General features: G+C 38.0%; 1 protein-coding gene across 6 annotated transcripts in view; it reads right to left on the bottom strand.

The window, feature by feature from the left end:
- Positions 1-636: 636 nt before the first annotated feature.
- Positions 637-19,429, bottom strand: part of IL15 (interleukin 15) — a 36,178-nt gene continuing 17,385 nt past the window's right edge. For 4 of the 6 annotated variants that reach the window (XM_063415179.1, XM_063415176.1, XM_063415178.1 and 1 more), the window contains 6 exons: positions 12,851-12,980; positions 3,155-3,258; positions 2,658-2,739; positions 2,463-2,504; positions 1,482-1,625; positions 637-963 (listed from right to left, as the gene is read on the bottom strand). In XM_063415179.1, coding sequence (XP_063271249.1) covers positions 850-963; positions 1,482-1,625; positions 2,463-2,504; positions 2,658-2,739; positions 3,155-3,258; positions 12,851-12,904 — 540 coding nt within the window. In that variant the 5' untranslated portion in view covers positions 12,905-12,980 and the 3' untranslated portion in view covers positions 637-849. Of the gene's footprint in view, positions 964-1,481; positions 1,626-1,775; positions 1,893-2,462; positions 2,505-2,657; positions 2,740-3,154; positions 3,259-12,850; positions 12,981-19,429 lie in introns of those variants that run through there. The other 2 variants (XM_063415180.1, XM_063415181.1) reach the window with 2 other exon arrangements.

Genomic DNA, 19,429 nt, shown 5'->3' with positions numbered 1-19,429 from the left:
GAAAAAAAGTTGCAGGAATTATTCATCATGATCTAATTGTCTTTGAATTAGTTATAGCAAGCTTGCCAAAGGAACAACCAAAGGAAATATAATCTCTCATTTGTTATCTTCAACCAATAAAAGAAAAAGAAGATTCTTGGAAAATAGAATGTAAAAAGCCACAATTAAGGTTAATGAGGAGAAGAAATTCCCAGCTGTCCTAATGGACTGTAATTAACACCTGCTATTCAGAGGATTGGGGAGTTCCATGTGCCACTGACTGCATAAACTCACCTGAATGCCTTGAGACTGACCAAAACTATGGTTTCATTTCTCTGTACTCCATTGAAAAGCAGTAGATTCTATCAATCATAAGAAATATTAGATTTTTTTTTCTTTTCTTGATAGAGAAAATTTTTGCTCATTGGGAAACTAATGGCTCAAAAGATCCCCAAGCTGGGATTACAAATATGTCCTGTACTACTGCAAGACTCTGCATTTCCAGTTAACTGCAAGACAAATGTGACCCTCAGAAAAGCTGGGAAAGGCAACTTTTAAAAAGAATGATTTCTCAGTTTTATCTGTGGCACAGGTACACTGTTTGAATTAATGTTAGCATTAAATATGTTATCACAAAAGGAGGAAAAGGCAAGGAAGAGTCTTTACATAAATATTTTAATTATTTGACTTTGAATTCTTGGGTAGAAGAAGTAATTAAGTTTACCTGAAAACAACAATAGAAAGAGATACATTAAGAGATAACCAAGTGGATTGTAAATTACTTTCTTTTTCTGGTTTATTTTTGGTAATAATCTAATTTCTCTGCAGGTGTTCATTTAAGAATCTTGTTTCCCAGGTTGTGTGTTTTGGTCAGTTTTTGCAGTCCCTCTGTATAACCTTTACAAAATTGTGTACAAATTCTGTAAAATTTTTTTCTTCATATTCTTCACATTCTTTGCATTTTTCTGATTTTGTGGAAGTCGACTGAAAAACAAAATGCAATAGTGAAGCAGGATACCGATCCATTGGTTCTGATAGAGAATTAAATTTTTGCCCTGTTTTGGGGAATAATTCTAATTCAGGTAAGGTCTACAGAAAATATTAGTGGAGGTTTCCATGGTAGTTATGGTCTGTGCATTTCCTGGCTCACTTTTTGAATAGGATCATTCAGTGAAAGGTGCCAATGAAAATTAAGATACTTTTCTGTGTGTGTCTAACATACCTGCAGGTACTGAACCTGCAAACTGTCATTTGTACACACACATTCAAACACCCTGATAAATGTCAGCATGCACAGAAGTATTGGCTTTGATGGGAATCCTGAAAGGGTTTTTCTAAAAACCACTGATCTCTGATTTTTCATTATTACATGCACAGGTTACTGGAATCTCATTAGTTTTCATCTCTTCCCTCCTGCTGGTTATGTAACAAAAGAGGTGTTTCTGCTACTGGAGAAACATTTTTGATTTGTCTTTTTTCCACAGACTGTTAGTGTTGCTTACCTTTTTTTTTTCAAGGCTTTGATTTCCATTTTTCCATATATTCCACACATCCTGTGTTTTGCTACAGTTTTTGATATGACATTCTTCAACTATCACTTGTGTCTCTAAGAAAAAGCACCTTATTACAAGTTCTTGGCATTCGTCCTAAAAAAAAAACCAAAAACAAGTTGCAATAGTTTTATGATTAAAAAGGAATAAGCAAATGTAGGACATAATTGATGATTCATTTAAACCACAAGTATGATATAAGTGAGATGTAATCTAAGATAAAATCAGCCACAAAGAGGCAATTTTTACTTACTGGGCATCTTTTCTTACTATTCAAATACATTGGAATATCTGCAGAGATGGGCTGAGAGCTAAGAACAAAAAGGCCAGGCCGTTTGCTAAAATTAGGTGAAATGTAGTGTCCTAGTGAAGAACACAGGAAAATAATTAATTAGGATAGGAACCTGGCATATAACTAAACATAGTGGAATTAAATTAATATTACTCTTAGTAGTTTTAACTCAGAGATCTGAATTCAGAATGGGTAAGGGAGTAGAGGCAGTAGGTAATGCTCCCTTAAATTACAAATTAATCCCAGCATTGTTTGCTTTGATACAATAATTTTGAACCACACAATCACAGAGTAGTTTGGGTTGGAAGGAACCTTAAAGATCCTGTACTTCAACCTCTCTGCTGTGCACGGGGACTCCTCTCTGCAGGCCACATTGCTCAAAGCCCTGTACAACACGGCCTTGATCATCCCCTAAATTGATCAATTTTAGTAGCAGGTGACTAAATAAAAACAATTAATACCTGCTTGCTTAATTTATCATAAGCACTTTGATCGGAAGAACTATTTATTCCAAGGCAAATTATTTGATTTTAGACACACTTGTTAAGTTAGAACAAGTCTGCTTTAGGAGATGATTTCTAGTAAGGAAATGAAGCCACCACATTCAGAATTAGTTGTGGTCATATGTCAGGTTTACTTACATCCTCATCTACGTCTGCAGTGTATAAACTGACATCAATATCCTACAAGAAAACAAGAGTTGGAATTATAAGCATTTGCTAACAAACACCATCCCTGTCCCTCCCACTCACACTTGTTAGCTGAGTGCAGCGCTAAATATTTTATTAAGTCTTCTTCTGTGATTATATGAAATGCTGACTGTTTTATGAACTTACTTTGGATGTCTTGATCCTTTCCAAATCTTTCAGAACTGCTTCCCACTTGCAATGACCTGCTTCTGTCTTTGGTACATAAGCACTGGAACAGAAGAAACACAGTGACCATCAGGCTTTACAGGAGGTATCTACATGGTTTATGCTGAAAAAAACCTCAGCATTATAAGATATTACAGATACATTGTTTACATGTAAATAGATATGGTAAATGTCTGGGGCAAGCAAGCATATCTGACAAATCATAGAATCACATAGGTACACTAAAAACTGTATCTCATATCACACACTGTATGAACAATGTGGGTTTTTTAAAAGGCCAGATTTATGGAACATAATGCAAGAGAAAGGTTTGATTAACTGATGTAAAATACCCAAAATTCTTTTAAAGTGTAAAAATAAAGTTCCAAATCCACTTTCTGAAGTGACTGGAGACAGCTGTGATAGTAAAAACAAATAACTTGTAGCTGCTGTGTGATTGGCATTGACTCTGTTGTTACCATAGGAAGAAGAGGATTAGTCCCATCCCATTCTTCACAAGGCAGAAGCAATGGCTGTTCAGATACAGCGGGTACTGCAGACAAACACTGCCCAGGCAGGTTTTCTGAAAGACACAACCACAGTCATACCTTGTCACTATTAGATTACACTGAATTTTGCTTTAGTACTGGCTTAATTAACCAATCTGCCAAGACTCCAAATAAAGACAAGACCCTATGGTGTGTAGCTGGAAAGACCAACTGATTTGTAGCTTGGAGAAATACATAATCACTTTACCAAACTGTTGGTAGAAAATCAGATGCTGAGGGCACACTGTGAAAACCTGAACTCATCCTGGGCTCCCTATTTATTTATCAGTTCATACTGCAGGTTGCAATTTAATGCAGAGGCAATATTAAACAACTTTTGTTTTCCACCTCTCCCCTGGCTACCATTTGTTACCCTAATTCAATGAATTACCTACATAACTGCAATATTGTGGTGGCATATGTGTGAGACTCTACATTGAATGCATCAAAAACTCTAGTTATGTATACAAATGTTAAATAAAATATTTAGATAGAGTATATACTTACATTTCTTTACACAGTGTATGTGTGTCTAATAGTGGGCAGTGATGCATTTAAGAATTTCCTCAGTGGAGTTTGGCAACTGGAAATAAGGAAAAGCTGTGAGAAGCTGTGCATTGCCCACCAGGAAACACTTCCCTGTGCACAGCCTGGTAACCTTTATTCCAGAGTCACGAGCCCTTTGATTTAGCTGATAAAGTTCCTCACAGGCTTAGGTTAATCATGTACTGCAGTGCAGTGCTTTGACCCAAGGTTTTATTCCTTATCACACACACACTACTATAACTGACCCAAATGAGGTTTCTTCAGTAATAGTTTCTTTACCTGAAAACTTGCAAGTAAATATTTAAAAGTGGATCAGAGAAGATAACAAACCAAGAGCTGGCACTGTGCTGTGGTAAAATATCCAAATGGGAGGTCAGTCCATGCACTGTCAGGATTGCAGCTCACTGTTGAAAGCCATCTTAATTAAGAAGAACCAGGAGAGTAATAATCGTATGACAGGACTTGTGGAGAGTATTTGTAACAAATATTTGCTACTTTCTTAAACAGAAAATGCTCTAGATACACTAAAACAATAATTTTGTTTCCAGCCCCAAAGATATAGCTGAAATAGTGTAATTACCTAATCGCACATAAATTTCCACATTCAATTCATTTATATCTCTATTCCTCATCTGCTTCCTTGTTCTTGAAAATGAATGACCGGAAACATAAATGTACTCAGATTTTATGGGGATTTTAGCAGCTGCTGGTAATATTTTCAGTTTCTATGGGAAAAAGGGAACTACTGCCAGTGTTTTCTTCATGACTGTATCATGCTGGTGGCTCAGACCTCAATATGTTCCCCTGCCACTTCTTTCAAAATCTTGGAATGTCCTGAGAGTCATTCACCATTTGCAGAAAACCCCCACCCCATAAAAAACCCCAGAGCCCTGAAGTCTAACATTCTTAATTTTTGGTTACTCTCAAATTTTCTGTAATTTCTTGACTTCTAGCACACAGATTTTTTTTTCCTTGATCAGCCCTTTCCTTTCCTTGTTCCCATGAGCAAATCAGCGATCTCAAACACCTCTCTCTTGTAACAATCTATTTTCCCATTTCCCATCTTCATTCTGTAGTGCAATAGACTTCTTGCATATTATTTTTATTATTATTATTATTATAGTCAGTCTCTTCTTCTCCCCTGTTCTACAAACACATGTCCTCAGCATTTTCTCTCTGACTTCCTGTGCAGCAAAGTACTTTAAATCTTCTTTTCTCTGTTACTGCTGCAAACTTCCCTCTAAACTCTTACCATCATCTCCAGCTTTCTCTAGTCCTTTCACATTTTATTGAGCAACATCTCATGTATAAAGTAGGGGTCTTTTCACATCCAGATTCAAGTACTGTCCACATCATGCAGAGCTGAGTTTTACACCCAGTCATTTGCATTGTTGCAGCAATTCCTCTTCAGTGTTTCTTTTGCCACGATAATTAGAGTCTCCTTTAGAGAACTCAGCTTCCTCCCCCAACAAAACCTCACCCCGTGGCTCTTGTTGTGCTATTCTCTGCTTGTTGGCTCCACTAATTAATTGTTGTGTCCTCTTGCTCTAGTGCAATTACCTTCAAGGGGACAAAGTACCAAGTAGCTGCACAACCAGAGTGCTGCATCTATTTAAAGTTTTGTATTGTGCATAATATTGGAGCTCCTTCTCTCTGCTCAGAACCACAGAGAATGTCAGAATGTCCATAAGACTGAGAAGAAAATCAATTTTTCCCTAGTCTTGTACCAAAAGAAAGTTCTTTTCTATTTTTTTGCAAGGGAGAAGCCATGGAGAGTAAAGATTTCATAAACTAATGGAAGTGACTGGAAGAGGAATGGAGCCCATAAAGAAAGCAGTACTTCTGAACTAGATAGAGGTTTCCATATTGAGCCCTTAAATAAGTAATTTTGAAATCAAATTTTCATGGATTATGAGTAAGTTTTAGAGGAAAGACATGTTCTCAGTGCCTTGTCATGGAGTAAATGCTGAAAGTCAAAGGCACAGATTCACTCTCTGCTCTTTCATTCCTAAGTTCCTTTAGACTTCTTACAGGAAACAACCAAAGGGAAACAAAGAAAATTTATGGAACATAATGCAAGAGAAAGGTTTGATTAACTAATGTAAAATACCTAAAATTCTTTTAAAGTGTAAAAATAAAATTCCAAATCCACTTTCTGAAGTGACTGGAGACAAGTAACAGCTGTGATAGTAAAAACAAATAACTTCTAGTTGCTGTGTCCTGAATATCTGAGTGCCAGAATGTAATTATTCAAATTGATAAAGACAGAACCACATTAATGTTCTCTGAGACAATAAGAAACTCTGGTACAGATCCTACCTATAGGTACAGCCCTCAAACACACTGCCAAAGAAACTTATTTTACACCTCTGGTAACTTCCAAATGTCATTTGATGCTGCAGCTATTAGAGAGTTGCTTCTACACTGTCATGGTGCCTGAACCCATTGTAGTTCCTCTTCTACTTGCCACCAATCTTTGCACAGAATTCTTGGAAATCTGTCCTCAAGCTCCACCAGGTGTTATCAGCAGCTCTCAAAGTCTGAAGGCTTTAAGGCAGAGTGAGCTTTCTGTGTGGCTTATACTTACTGAAGCAGAAAGGAAGCCAGTGGAATTACCAGGTCTTGAACTGAATCACACGGCTGAATGCTTGTCTGGCTGAGAGCCAAACCATGCCTTCATTTGTTAAATGTTTAAGCTTTTATGACATAGAGTACTTTTCTTAGAAGTTTTGTATTTAGCTAGAGTTAGGCTGGCTAAAGCATTTTTTCTCAGCATTAAAACTGGCACATATCTTTAAATAGGATTCCTATTTGGTTAATTCCCTTTCACCTACCTCCCACCATGAACTGAAGCTTTTCTTGGTTTTGTTGTGTGACATTCTTGTGGAGTACTATCCTCCATGGCTTATTCTGCTTGTATCAGAGAAATGTTAACCTTCAAAAGCGTATTCTCAGTAATCAGCATGGCAGGAAACTCTCTGAGTTTAATCACATCTTGTATTTATATGTTCTTTGTTTGCTTTAGTAGTTGTTGATTTGCTTTGACAGTCCTTCCTTCCCCTGCATGTTCCTGCTAATTGGCATTTACACTAGAGAGTAAAGTTTGCAATGCCTGTTTGAAAATTTTGCCAAAAGGTCAGAGAGTCATTGCTATTCCACTCAATACCTTAAACATCAGAACTTGAAACGTAAGAAATTAAATATTTCCTTTGACCTTTACTTTTTTTGCAAAGCATGCTTGAGGCCCAGAGCTCAGACCACTGCCTTGTGAAGATGTGTCCTGCACTTGGCTACAGACCTCATATTTACCAAATGGTAAAATCCAGCCAGAAAAGAAAGCTAATACATGCTGCTTTCTCTTTTCATCCTTCCATGCAATGTCAGACTTTCCAAGGTATCAATCACTCCTCAAATTGCAGAAGATAAACTTAATGTTTCCTCAATGCAAGGATATATGATATTAATGCTAAATATTAGCTTGTCAAACACAGTGATGGACTTAGAGACTCCTTAAGTTTTGCTAGTGGCAAAATTAATTTAGCTCAAATACACAGTAAAGAAAAAGTAAACAGCAAAGAACTCATTTGTGGGGCACAGATGGTTAGATTTGAGCATTATCCCTAAATGACAGCCTTCAGGATGCAACATGTAATAATTAGTTAAGAGGCCTTTCGGAGTAAGTTCTCACAGATAAAAATGCAGTGAGAATAACAGGAGATTCAAAATGTAAAAGGCATTAATAAGACACACAAAATAGAGCCAGAGCTAAAGTTTATTTAGCAAAATGTGTCCTGATCTATACATTTGTTGTTAAGCACTCTTTGTAAATATTATTTTTGATATTTTTATCATAGCAACAAATACCCAACAGGGAATGAGAACACAATTATGGATGATTTTTTTTTTGCCTTTAGGGGTAGGTTGTGGTTTGAGCACTGAACTGTTAGGAAAGGTACTGGCAAAACCCCTCAGGTCCCAAAGAGGGCAGAGGATCATTTGTAGCTCTTTATCTTACTGAACCACGTTGTTGTTGAAAAGTCACTTTTACTAAGTGTAATACAGAGCTTGAGTTCACTCTCAGCACTACATCCTGCTCAGAGTTTTAGTCAAATTATTTTCTTGTTTAAAATTTTCACATGTGCACAGTACATAAATTTGCATTATTGTCAAGTCGTTCATCTTTAGCTGGATGAAAACTACAAGAAACCTACTTTGTCCTCACTGTGACCTGTGTATCCTGAAACTGCACACAGTTTAAAATGAGACCTGAAATATTCATGTTTCATCTAAATTATGCAAAATAATCTACAGCAACCATAAAATCTTATGAATCTGAGAGATATTTTCAGTTACATGAAGGCAGGAGATGAGTGGGGGTTTTGTCCTTCAAAAAAAAAAAAAAAAAGAGAAAAGAAAGAAAAAAGAAGGAATTGCTTCAGAAGTAGAAACATGGGAAATGTTAAATTTAAATGCTGTAAAGGAAAGCTGCACTTTGCATTCTGATCAGCTAGAGAAAATGCAAATGGTAGCAGCAGGTACCTGTAGCAGAGTTTTCAGCTGGGTTTATGCCCATGCTCCTGAATGCCAACATAGATTTTCAGGTAAATAACCATCCTGCTCCATAGAAGTTACATTACTTTCTCCTCTGTGCTTACACAGTGGAATTGTTCGTGAGAGATTGGCTACTAAACCAGATACTTTGCACTTAGAACTTCAGTGCTACCTACAAAAATGCTTCTAAAGAAGATTCTCCAACATTCTGGGGGAGAAATTTGTCTCAAAATGCATCTGCAACTGCATATCACAGTTTAATCTCTTGTAGTAACAGCATTTGGACTCCTCAAAATGAAAAAGGATACAAAAAAGACAAGGAAGGACCTTTCACCATCATGTTCATAAGAGCCTCTGAAGGGGAAGGTGCTGGGCAGAATGGGTAAGTAAAAAATACTACCGAATTTGGATTATGCCTGACCTTGGTTGAATCAGTTGTTTTCTGCAAAATAGACAAAAATTTAGTCCTAATTTATTTGGCACTTTGAGGATTTTTTTTCTTGAATACTGGTAGCAAAAATGGTCAATCTTAGGATAAAATGTCATCGTATATCAGCATAAACTCTACTTAGCAATGACTAAAATTGAGTGTTATCAACATTATTCTCATTCCAGTTCTAAAACACAGCATTGTACCAGGTACTTGGAAGAAAATTAACTCTATCCCAGTCACAAGGGCATGAAGACTTAAGTCTAAAGTGCCCCAGCATACCTCTCAAGCTAAATGGGCAATTTTACCTCAAATAAGAGCAGAGAGAATGAGAATATTTGTAGTTGATTCATAAGATTGCAGACCCTAATGCTGATAAATTATTTTACCATCTCCCCTTTGCATTAGTATCATGACACAAAATGAAATTCACATCATTTACTACAAAAAGCTTTAAAATCAGGCCTCTTTAGTAGCCCAGAGAGTTTATCTTTGAAGGACTGAATCCACCAAAATATGCTTGAAAAGTCTAAGATACAGCAAACTATGGCACAACCTTTCATTCTGAATAGAAGCAAGGGAACAGGAAAATGGGGTTGGTCTCTAACTGTGTGGAACAGGATAATGAGGTGAGAAACATCTCTTTTGTATGAAACAAAATGAGCATAACTGCAGGCAAAAAGCTGTAGTCCATTAAATAACACTGTGTTTGTGTGGAATTGTAACGAAACAAAATTAAAATGTAAAATCGTGTAGTTATCTGGTTAGCTTCTGTGGGAAATGGGAAGTCAGAGGAGCAGCCTTTCTACTTGTGTATAGCTAGGGATTTCTGGGAAACACAAACAACGGGTTAAATGAGAAAAATTGCAGAGCAATTAAGGACAGAGAAGAGCACAAATCAAGCAAATCAAGGCTCCGTGCTGAAAAGTTTGCTGGGATGTGAGACAAGGAGGTGTGAAGAACAGCATAGTCAGGATTCAGGAGAGAGGGAAAATACCCACACAAGAATTCAGCCAAGGTTAACAACTCTAGTTTGCAATGAGTATTGTGAGACATAAATCATCTGGTGCACTGTGTCATGTTGCAGGAGAAACAGCCACGTTTATGGCAGCCTTTTCTTTATAAGTTTAGTTGGAAGCTGTCTGACAGCACAGAAAAGAGAACTGCATGACAAATCTTTTTTAATGTAAACTGTACTTTTTTATAACTAACAGAATTCATCAATGTAACTGTTCTTTCTGTACCTGTTTTCCTTAAACCACCACATACAAATGGCACTGTGAGGTCTTTTCCCCCCTCAACTGTCCAACCTGCCCAGGATCTCTGTTAGAAATTACTGGAGGGTTGAGATTGTAGTCAGCCCAAAAAAATCCTGCATTCCTTATGAAAGGACTTAATGAATCACCTGTCTTGAGATGAAGTGAAATTTCTAGATTGTATTTAGAGGGGGAGGTTTTCTTAATTAAAAAAAAAAGTGCTAATACACCGCCACTCGAAGATGCTTTCATTTGAAAGTTGCCATGGTGATATTTTTCTCTCTTTCCTCCAGGAAAAAAAAAAAAAAAAGAAAGAAAAAAGAAGAAGAAGAAACCTTTGAATAATGTTTTCCCAGAAAAACTTCATTCAGGAAAGTATTATTTCTTGGCTTGGGTAACTACCATTGAATGCTGTGAAAGAACAGTGATTCACAAATCTGTGCTGGACACTGCAATGATTTCCCTCCACTGCCCTGCCTGTGATTCAGCCACCAGACAAAACACACGGGCAGGAGGGACTCAAGAGACTGTAGAATGTCCCACAGAAGAGATTTTGTTATCCTCACCTGAGAACTAGGGAACAGAAAATATCACATCAATTTCTCCTTGGCAACAATCCTGAAAATTGTATTTACCCTAAGTTTTGGAATGGTTGTTTCATGGTTTTCCCCTTGTTCCCACTACCATCTGGAAAACTTGGAAACAGAACACATCTTCATTCAGCTTTGTAAAAAAGGTCTGATTCCAGCTTTGGCCAGGGATGTCAGAGGACTGAAGTAATTGGAACACAGACAGGAGAAAAATCCTGCTCACACTAATGGATCTTAGCATCAGTGAAGCAAGACAGCAGATGAAACATACATCTCCTCACTCTTTTTTAAATTTTGCTCTCATTTTCATGTTAGTTTAGTGGTTTATACTAAAGAAACATGTCAGGGAGAAGCTTTGATCCAGCAATCTCCTTAACATTGATCTCCTAGAACCACTGAAGAGCATCACAGCTCCCAGTTTTTAAGACAATCTCTGTTAAAAACTAGTGAAAAGATTGCTTATCTAGAAAAGCATTATATAATTCAAGTCCTTAATGATTATTAAAGATTTCAAGGAAAAAAATCTGTACAAAACAATCACAGCGAGCACAATAATATATTTATTCTCAGTGGTTGGAATCTCTCAGCTTTTTTCCTAAAAGTAGATTATTCTACTATGATTTATATTTTCAACTTATCTGCACTTTCAATTCTTTTAAGGGGCCCAACATAGCTGTTACACCTCGATGTTACACCTGGCTGTAGGTTACACCTGTTTGTAGATACTAAGCCTTACTGAGAAGGATGTTGTCTTGTTGTTTGTACCTTCAAAGCTACATCATTTACTGTGAATAAATATAAGAAACAGCATCAAATTATTAATTTAAGAGATCATAAAGAAGTAGAAAAATACCAAACTTACATATACCTGTAAAAGGGGTAGTGGTACAATTATATTTCAAAATGTTCCCTGGCTTTGGAAGCAAACAGAATTGCTTCCAGAACACAAGATTTCAAGTTATCATGAAGGATGAAGGCATTTAAATAGGTAAGTCATAAGAGACAGCATTAGTATGACCAGAGGGCAAAACAAATTTCCTTTCTGATAGTCACACAATCCTGTGTCTGCAACTTGCTACAAGAATAATGGCTTTTTATATTCTTTTAAGAGCTGTTGAGGAAATGCTGTAGTCAAAACAACACTGGCTGAATGTCTATTTGAAATGCTCAATGTAAATAGATACTTATTTGTTTGTCAAGTATTTGATTTTTTTCACAGCCTTGGAAGAGTAAATAACCTTGGGTTATTTATGTGTACCACTGGCAATCACTGTGGAAGGACTGGCGTGCCTCATGACCTGCTTCCAACTTTCCATAGGCTCCACTGGTAACACGTGAGTTCCAGATTCTTCTTCAAAGTCAGGAGGTCTATATTTTCTTGCTTTTAATAAAAGATAAGACTTATGCAATCACTCAGGAACTTGGCATGAAATCATACAAGACAATCAATAATTAACTCAAATTTGACGTGATTAATTGGTTCTGTGACTTCTGCAGAAAAACAACTGAAAGCCAGCAGAAAAGATGAGAAAGATTGAGCATAGGACTAACATAATAATCAACCAATAGAAGAATTAATATGAATAAGAGAAATGTGACTTGTAGGCAATGAGCATTCATGCCTTTGCTTGATAAAATTTTATGAACAGCGAAGAGTTTTGATAGCTGTTGTGGAGGTGCCATCCAGCCTCCAGTTCTGGGCAGGACTGTAAATAAATCAAATACTTCAGCTCTGTGTGTGGATCTGCCTCTTGCACAAACTGTTCTGGGACAACACCAAATGCTAATGCCAGCTGGAAATGCCCCTGTCAGTGAATCATCTGGGAGATGTGTGGGGAACTCTGAAGAGTGCTGCAGAGGCTGGACACTCGAAAGGATTTCCCTCCTGTACTAAACACTCTTGAGGATCAGAGGTTTTGGCCTCACATGTTGTGAAATATCAGCCAGACACAGGGATTAGGTCCAAGCACAAAACTTGGCTAGAACTTGCTGTGCTACAAATAAGCTGAAAAATATGAATGTGAAAAAAAAACCCTCTAGATCTATTTATGATGTAATTCTGGTACAACTGAACAACAAGGCGTGGGAAAACCAATGTAAAAATCACAGAGTGTAGGGATTTAATCTAAAATACTGTAGATGTTTCCAAGCCTTAAATTTGCTCTATTACCTACCTTTCATGTTGGGTTGCAAAACAACATTCAAAGCTTTGCTGAAATTTCCAAAAATGCCACGTTGTTCCAGTGATCCTTACCTGACTCTGCAGCCTGCCCAGTGCTCCAGCAGAGTTCTGTGTTGGCCGTGCCATCCCCAGCACTCTGCCTGCTGGAGCATCACTCAGAAGAGAAGCACAGCATCTGCATCAGGGAAATACATTTTGGGACCTACATGTGAGGAAAAAAATGTAAGTATAAAGCCACAATAGATTTCTGAGTGGCTTTCAGCCCATCCATTAGGATCATTCAAAGCAGGAAGCTTCTGAAATTTCATGAGTCACTTCTGCAAGTCCCCTTTTTGTATTCTAAATTAATGGAAAACACAAGACAGACTTTCTGACAAGGTTATTTTTATTTATATAATGGAATCCCATCTTTGAATGCTGTAGGATAAAGGGGATTCCCCTGGAAAATGCATAACACAATTTTTTGTGATTTTTCATGACAATGATGGCAACTGTCTAACAAGCTCATTGCCCTTTTTATTAGCTTTCTACAGATGACACAATAAAATGCAATTAGAAGGTTTCACTTCTCTTTTATAAGTTTTTCCTTAGATTCATGTTCAAATCTTGCAAGTGTTGTGGTTGGAGAAACAAGTAAATTTTTGTTCAAGCAATGGGTTTTGTACTCACAGCTAGACCTTGAAGAGATACAGCAGAAAATAAAAGCATGTTGACAGAACAGTTTATTTGGACATTAAGATTAGTATTTCTTATAAAAGCAGTCCCAACATAGTCTGCAAGAAAATAAATTTTTGAAGGAGGCTCCCTGCAGAAGTCGTAGAAGCCCCATACTCAGAGGAATTGAAAAATCAACCAAACCTGGAGCAACCTGGTGTGATGTGAATTTAACCCAACTTTAGATTTAGAACCTCCCAGGTGGGAGGCTTGAAGAAGGGTCCAAATGCAAACTATATAGTGAAATTAGGCCTTGAATTAAAAGAAGTGTGGTGGAGGATGGGAATATGAAAACACACACAGATGTGTGATTGCATAAGCATTGTCTTCTTAGGAAATTAAGCACAGAGAATGTCACAGATTTGGGCTGAGAACAGAGTTCCTGCAATATGTGAAGGCACTACTGCCAGTTTTGTAGCCCTGCAGCAGCTGGGTCTCAAACAATAAGACTCAGTTTCAGTTACCTTTATTTTGATCAAAATGATCTTGTTGGAGCTGGAATTTTCTACACTGAATTATTTACTCAAGCTAGTGATTTTCTTTTAAGTCCCCTTAAGAGTAATTCACTCATTTCCAAAAACAAATTAGCAGAAAATATGCATTTCTTCTGTATAAAGAAAATATTTATAAGTATTTAATTAAAGCTGTGCTTTTTTGTACAGGTTTGGCAGCCTAGAAAACCTGCATAAACTTGGCCAAGTCCTGAGTGGCTTATTTTATTTACATAATTGCAGAAGAGGTTTTTTGGCATGGTGTAGGTGGTCTCCAGCAGTCTCTTCACTGACATATTCCACCTCAGAGCTTCCAAGGCAAGCAGAACTTTTTTTTGTGTGCTTACATATATATAAAACAGGATTTCTACAGGAACAGTGTTGTGAAGGCTTAGGAACAGAAATCAGTGATGCTGCTGGTGCACAGCAGTGGAATTTGAGTTGTATGACACAATGGAGAAAACAGCAAAGAATTAAGACAGGTGGAAGTGAGAGGAAGGAGAATGAGGGTAGCAGAAGTAGGATTTATGATCACTAATGCATATTCTACTCAAGAACTTCAAACTCAATCCTATGCTCACTGCCTTCCCGTGAATTCATAATTATAAAAAGGTATTAAATCTTTAATCAGAGTATGATGTAATGATTTCCTTTTTTTCATACAGCACTCGTGAACCAAATAGATTGTTTTCACTGGGTGGACCAAACTCCTGGAAAAACCAAACTAAACCCCTGTAGAAATAGCTTTGTTTGAAAAAAACAGATGTGTAGAAAAGGAGACACAAGATCACAGAAAGAAGACCTGGGTTCAATGACAAAGACAGCTGGATGCAGCCCTGAGTCTTCTCCTTGCCTTCATCTCACCATCTTCCTGTGATTTGGGTAAGCTCCTTAACACAGATTTTTCACGAGCAGCAATAATTTTCTGAGTTTTCTCTTCCAAGAAATCCTCCCTTTTAGTTGCTTTGCACATCTGGGAAGTTTCATGCTCCCCAAGCAAATATTTCTAGTTGCTATAGTCAGCTAGCCCAGATGCTAGCTCAGGTTTCTCCAGGGTAGATGTTACAGCTTGAAGAAAAAGGTTCCCCTGCAGAGCTTAGTTCAGAATGACTGTGAGTCCTCACAGCTGCACCAGAACACACTGGGGGCTAAAGTGAACACAGACCATCCTGGAGAATGCTAAACAATCACTTAAAAACAAAAATTCATCCCCAGGTATCATATACTGGGCCCAAAATAGTGAGGTTCTTCCAATATTTTTGCATTTGTAGAATGAAACTCCTCTTTTTTTAGTCCTTTCTATTGTTTTTGAGAAAATTAACTAATCTATGATCAAGAATAAAATGGATAATATACTGGTAATTGGCAAATAAATATATATACACATATACATACACACACATCTATGTATATATATATATTAGCCAGTGTGAAATCACATCTCTTGTGCCTATGAAAGTAATTACTATAAGATAGTGTAGACCTTTTTTTATTCAATAGAAATTATTGAAAATTAAATAAAATGAGTGAAAGAAAGCTGTAAGCAGTGAGGCACCACATATGAACCCCAGTCTGATGACTTTGGCCATCCCCAGCATCCAGAGTTGGTCACTGCAGGACAGGTTAACCTTGGAATTCCCAGGCTGAGAAAGGCACCAGTGCAATCCCAGGTGGGATTGCCACCCTCCTCTCAGCCCCTCTGCTGTCCAACCTCTCCTGAGTACAACTAATCCTAAATATCAGCATCAATCAAACCTCAGGAATGTGGAACAACAATTGACCTATTCACCCTACCAAGGAGCAGCAGAAAGAAAAACTCCAGGAGCTACACAGTTGCCGAGGTAGGCTGCCAGGGAAACAAACAGTGCTCCTTGTTCCTCTGCCAAAGGTGACAGCACTTGAGCCTTTGAGAGCCACTATGACTCGCACTCCTGTGTCCTTACAAGCACACAACACACCCTTAGTTCTACCAGATATGCCTCTTCTGTCTCTGTTATTTTCATAGAATTCAGCCTGAGGTTAGTTTGGCATTCAGCCTCAGGCAACTTGACTGTGTGGCTTATACTAACAGATACAATTTGTTATTTTTGAGCAAGTGTGCTCATGTCAATAGCTTTTCCTCTTACAATGGCTGGTGGCAGGAACCAGCTGCAGCTTTCAGAATCAGGCACACAGATTTCCACAGAGTCTCTGCAAAACCTCTCCTTCATTCTGGAAGGGCAGGTAAGGGTCCCAGTTTCTCTTACAGCAGTTTTGTCACTTGTCAGAATATATGCAGGCCCCACTGGTAGGAGTGCCATAATTCTTAATTAGCCAATGCAGCATCAAAAGAGGCTTCAGAGTTCATGCCCAACTTTCTATCATGTTGCTTATCAACCAAAGAGAACCAAGGTTAATACTATATTAATAACATGTTAATAGTTAAAATGAGTTTTAAGATAGGTGAAGTAAACCTTGTCATTTGTTATTCTTTTACAAAAAATGGGTCTTCTACTGCATATGTTGTTCACAAGATTTTTAGCTCAACCACTGCATTGTCGAATTTGTACCTCCACAAACACAGTCCATGGCAGACAGTGACACGACACAGTCAATGAGATCAGGTCCTTTCTCCAGCAGAGACAGTAAAGTTTCCCTGTCTTTATTTATAGCTTAAACTCCAAGGAAGAAAATTACCCACACTTGACATTCACAGCCTTCTGGCAGAGACTGCAGCCAGGGAGAGGTGCAGTGGGAATCGTTTCTGACTAGCAGTTTAGAATATGATGGTCCATCTACTCAAAAATAAATTGCAGCCAGTAAATTTTCTTCTCTTGTATTTTTACTTCCAAAAACATATCCTAATATATTTGATAAATTTCAGTCATGAGAGAGCTGGATTAGCAAGTTTGGCTTTTTTAAGGTTTGGCATTTTTAACTACTGCAGAGCGCAACCCTTTTAGTCTACATGTATTTTTATTCCTTTAAAAGCAGTTCCTCAGTGGGCAAAAAATCCCCATTCACCACTTTTTGGTACAGAATATTTAAGCATTGACATTAGAGTTAATTGGTAAACTATTAAACTGTTCAGTTGTAACGCATAGCAGCTGTATCAACAATGTCTGAATGATAAAAACCTTATGCTGCTCTTAAGGACAAACCTCATCTGTTGTAGCATGAAATACTGTGTGATAATTTGTAGTGATGCAAGTATCCAGTTATCCGCTTATAAAAACTTATCAGCAGGGACAACAGCTTAATTTTATAGTACATCTCCTGATGGCTTCCAAATATTTCTGCTGTTCCTCATTAATTTCTAAGGGAAATGATAAATAAATAGGAATTATTTTACAGTAGTACATTAATTTATGGATGGAAGACAGAAAGCTTTTATTAGCTGCCAAGGTGCCTAAATTCTTTGTGTTCTCATCATGATATAAAGATTTAGCCCTAGCCACCGATAAATCCTGATGGATGATGGAGAACAGGCCCCAGATCAGTTAAAGGATATGGAGGAAATCCTAGACCAGACTGCTCAGAGAGTTGTGCAGAACATTATCTCAGAGGTGACACTCAGCCCTGATCAAGTGGGACCTCTGCTCACACTGATGCAGGACAGGCAGCTTGGATGAAATGTCCTTCTCTTCTGGTCCCACCTTCAGGTTCACTCTGAGCACGGGGTCACAGGACCCATCTTGGGAACAGCTCTGCACCAGCAAGAGCAGGGGAACCTTCCCAAACCTTCTCTGTTTGGCACAGAGGCAGCGAGAAGGTAAATTGATGTGGGTTCAGTGATATGAAATAGAAGTCGTGTCCTCTGTGAAAGAATAATCTGTCTGTGAAGGTATCAGGGGCTCCAACGTGGTTCTGTCCCATTAAATATCAGTTCAAAAGGAGTTCTGAGCATACACTCCCATGAGGAACTATTAATAGTGCTTCCCACTAGGGTTTGCTCTTTGCAGAGACAAACTCTGTCACCCTGTTAGTTAATATGTCAGCATTCATTCTTTGAATTTCATTCTTTGAGTTTCTGTCCTATCAAAACCTGTAAAATGGAAATCAGACACCTCAGCTGAGTGAGAAAATGTCTTTAAGTTTTGTAACTGCTTATAGAAATGAGATTTGGCTTCATAGATGTTTCTCTGAGAAATCAGTAGCTGATAATAAGTAACTGAGAGCAGGGATTTCCTCCCTCCATTTCTAAGCAATTACTTTAAAAATACTTTTGAAAATTAGAAAAATTTTAGCATGCCTGGAGAGCAAATGGACATGTTTGGGATATTCTTGTTTTGCATAGTTCTGTAATTTAGTGTAGAGAATTGGGAATTTATTATAATATTGAGAATTGACAATGAATTGCAGTCCTGTGGTTAAAATAACCTTTAAAGTCACTATCTTCCATTACGAGTGTTTAAGTGCACAGAAAAGCCTAAAAAAACCACCCCAAACTAAACAGGAATGCATGAGTATTCACTCTCCTGGGTTTTATCTCCTAGTGATGGTGCAGAGTCAAAATAGAGAGTATAGCAACAAGACTGAGTCATGTAAAAAAGGAACAAAATCTGTGCTTTTGTGCAGACTGACAAGTTTGTTGCAAAAACTGAGTCTGGGCTGCTGTGCTTCCCTGCTCCCTGTGCTGGCCTGAGAGCAGGGCCCCCCTCTGGGTCACAAACGCCACGGTTTGGACAGAACAAGCTGTCTCAGCTGTTCCACACTGCCTTTCTCCCTGCTGTGCTGGCTGCACAGGCTGAACTCTGAGCACAGAAAAGAGAAACATTGCTCTGACAGAGCCCTGAACCTGACACTGGCAGGTTTGTGTCAAACGTATCACTGTCCATGGTACAAAAGGCACTGTGAGCCAAGGACGAATTTTTCACTTATAAAAAAAAAATTTAGCATTTTATTATCCATACTGCCCAACTACTCCACATCAGCCTGTACCTCTCTCCCCTGTGACCCCCCTCTAGTTTCAGTGAACTCTTAGGCAGCCTTAGAATGGATTTATTTTTTCCCAGTGAATCTTATTTTTCTTAGGCAGCCTTAGAATGGATCTATTTTCCCATATTCTCATTTTTACCAGAGAATTCAAACATTCATAATGGCAGCAAGACATAACACATTCATAATGATAAAATTGTTTAGGTTGGCAAAGACCTTTAAGATAATTGAGTCATTAGCCTGAGCACCACATCTATGTGTCCTTTAAAGGTCTTCAGTGTTGGTAACTCTTCCACTTCCCTGGACAGCCTGTTCCAATGCTTGAGCACTCTTTTACTGAAGAAACTTTTTGTATTATGCAATCTGAGCTCTTCCTGGCACAACTTGAGGCTATTTCATCTTGTCTTATCACTTATTACCTGGGGGAAAAAATCAATCTCCACCTGGATACAGCCTCATTTCAGGGACTTATAGAGAGAGATAGGGTCATGCCCAAGCCTCATTTCCTCCAGAATGAACAGCCCCAGCT

Source organism: Prinia subflava, chromosome 18 (assembly GCF_021018805.1).
Source record: "Prinia subflava isolate CZ2003 ecotype Zambia chromosome 18, Cam_Psub_1.2, whole genome shotgun sequence".
NCBI classification, from domain to species: Eukaryota; Metazoa; Chordata; class Aves; order Passeriformes; family Cisticolidae; genus Prinia; species Prinia subflava.
The sequence above is the reverse complement of the archived record's forward strand: the minus strand, read 5'-3'. Positions and strand labels throughout refer to the sequence as shown.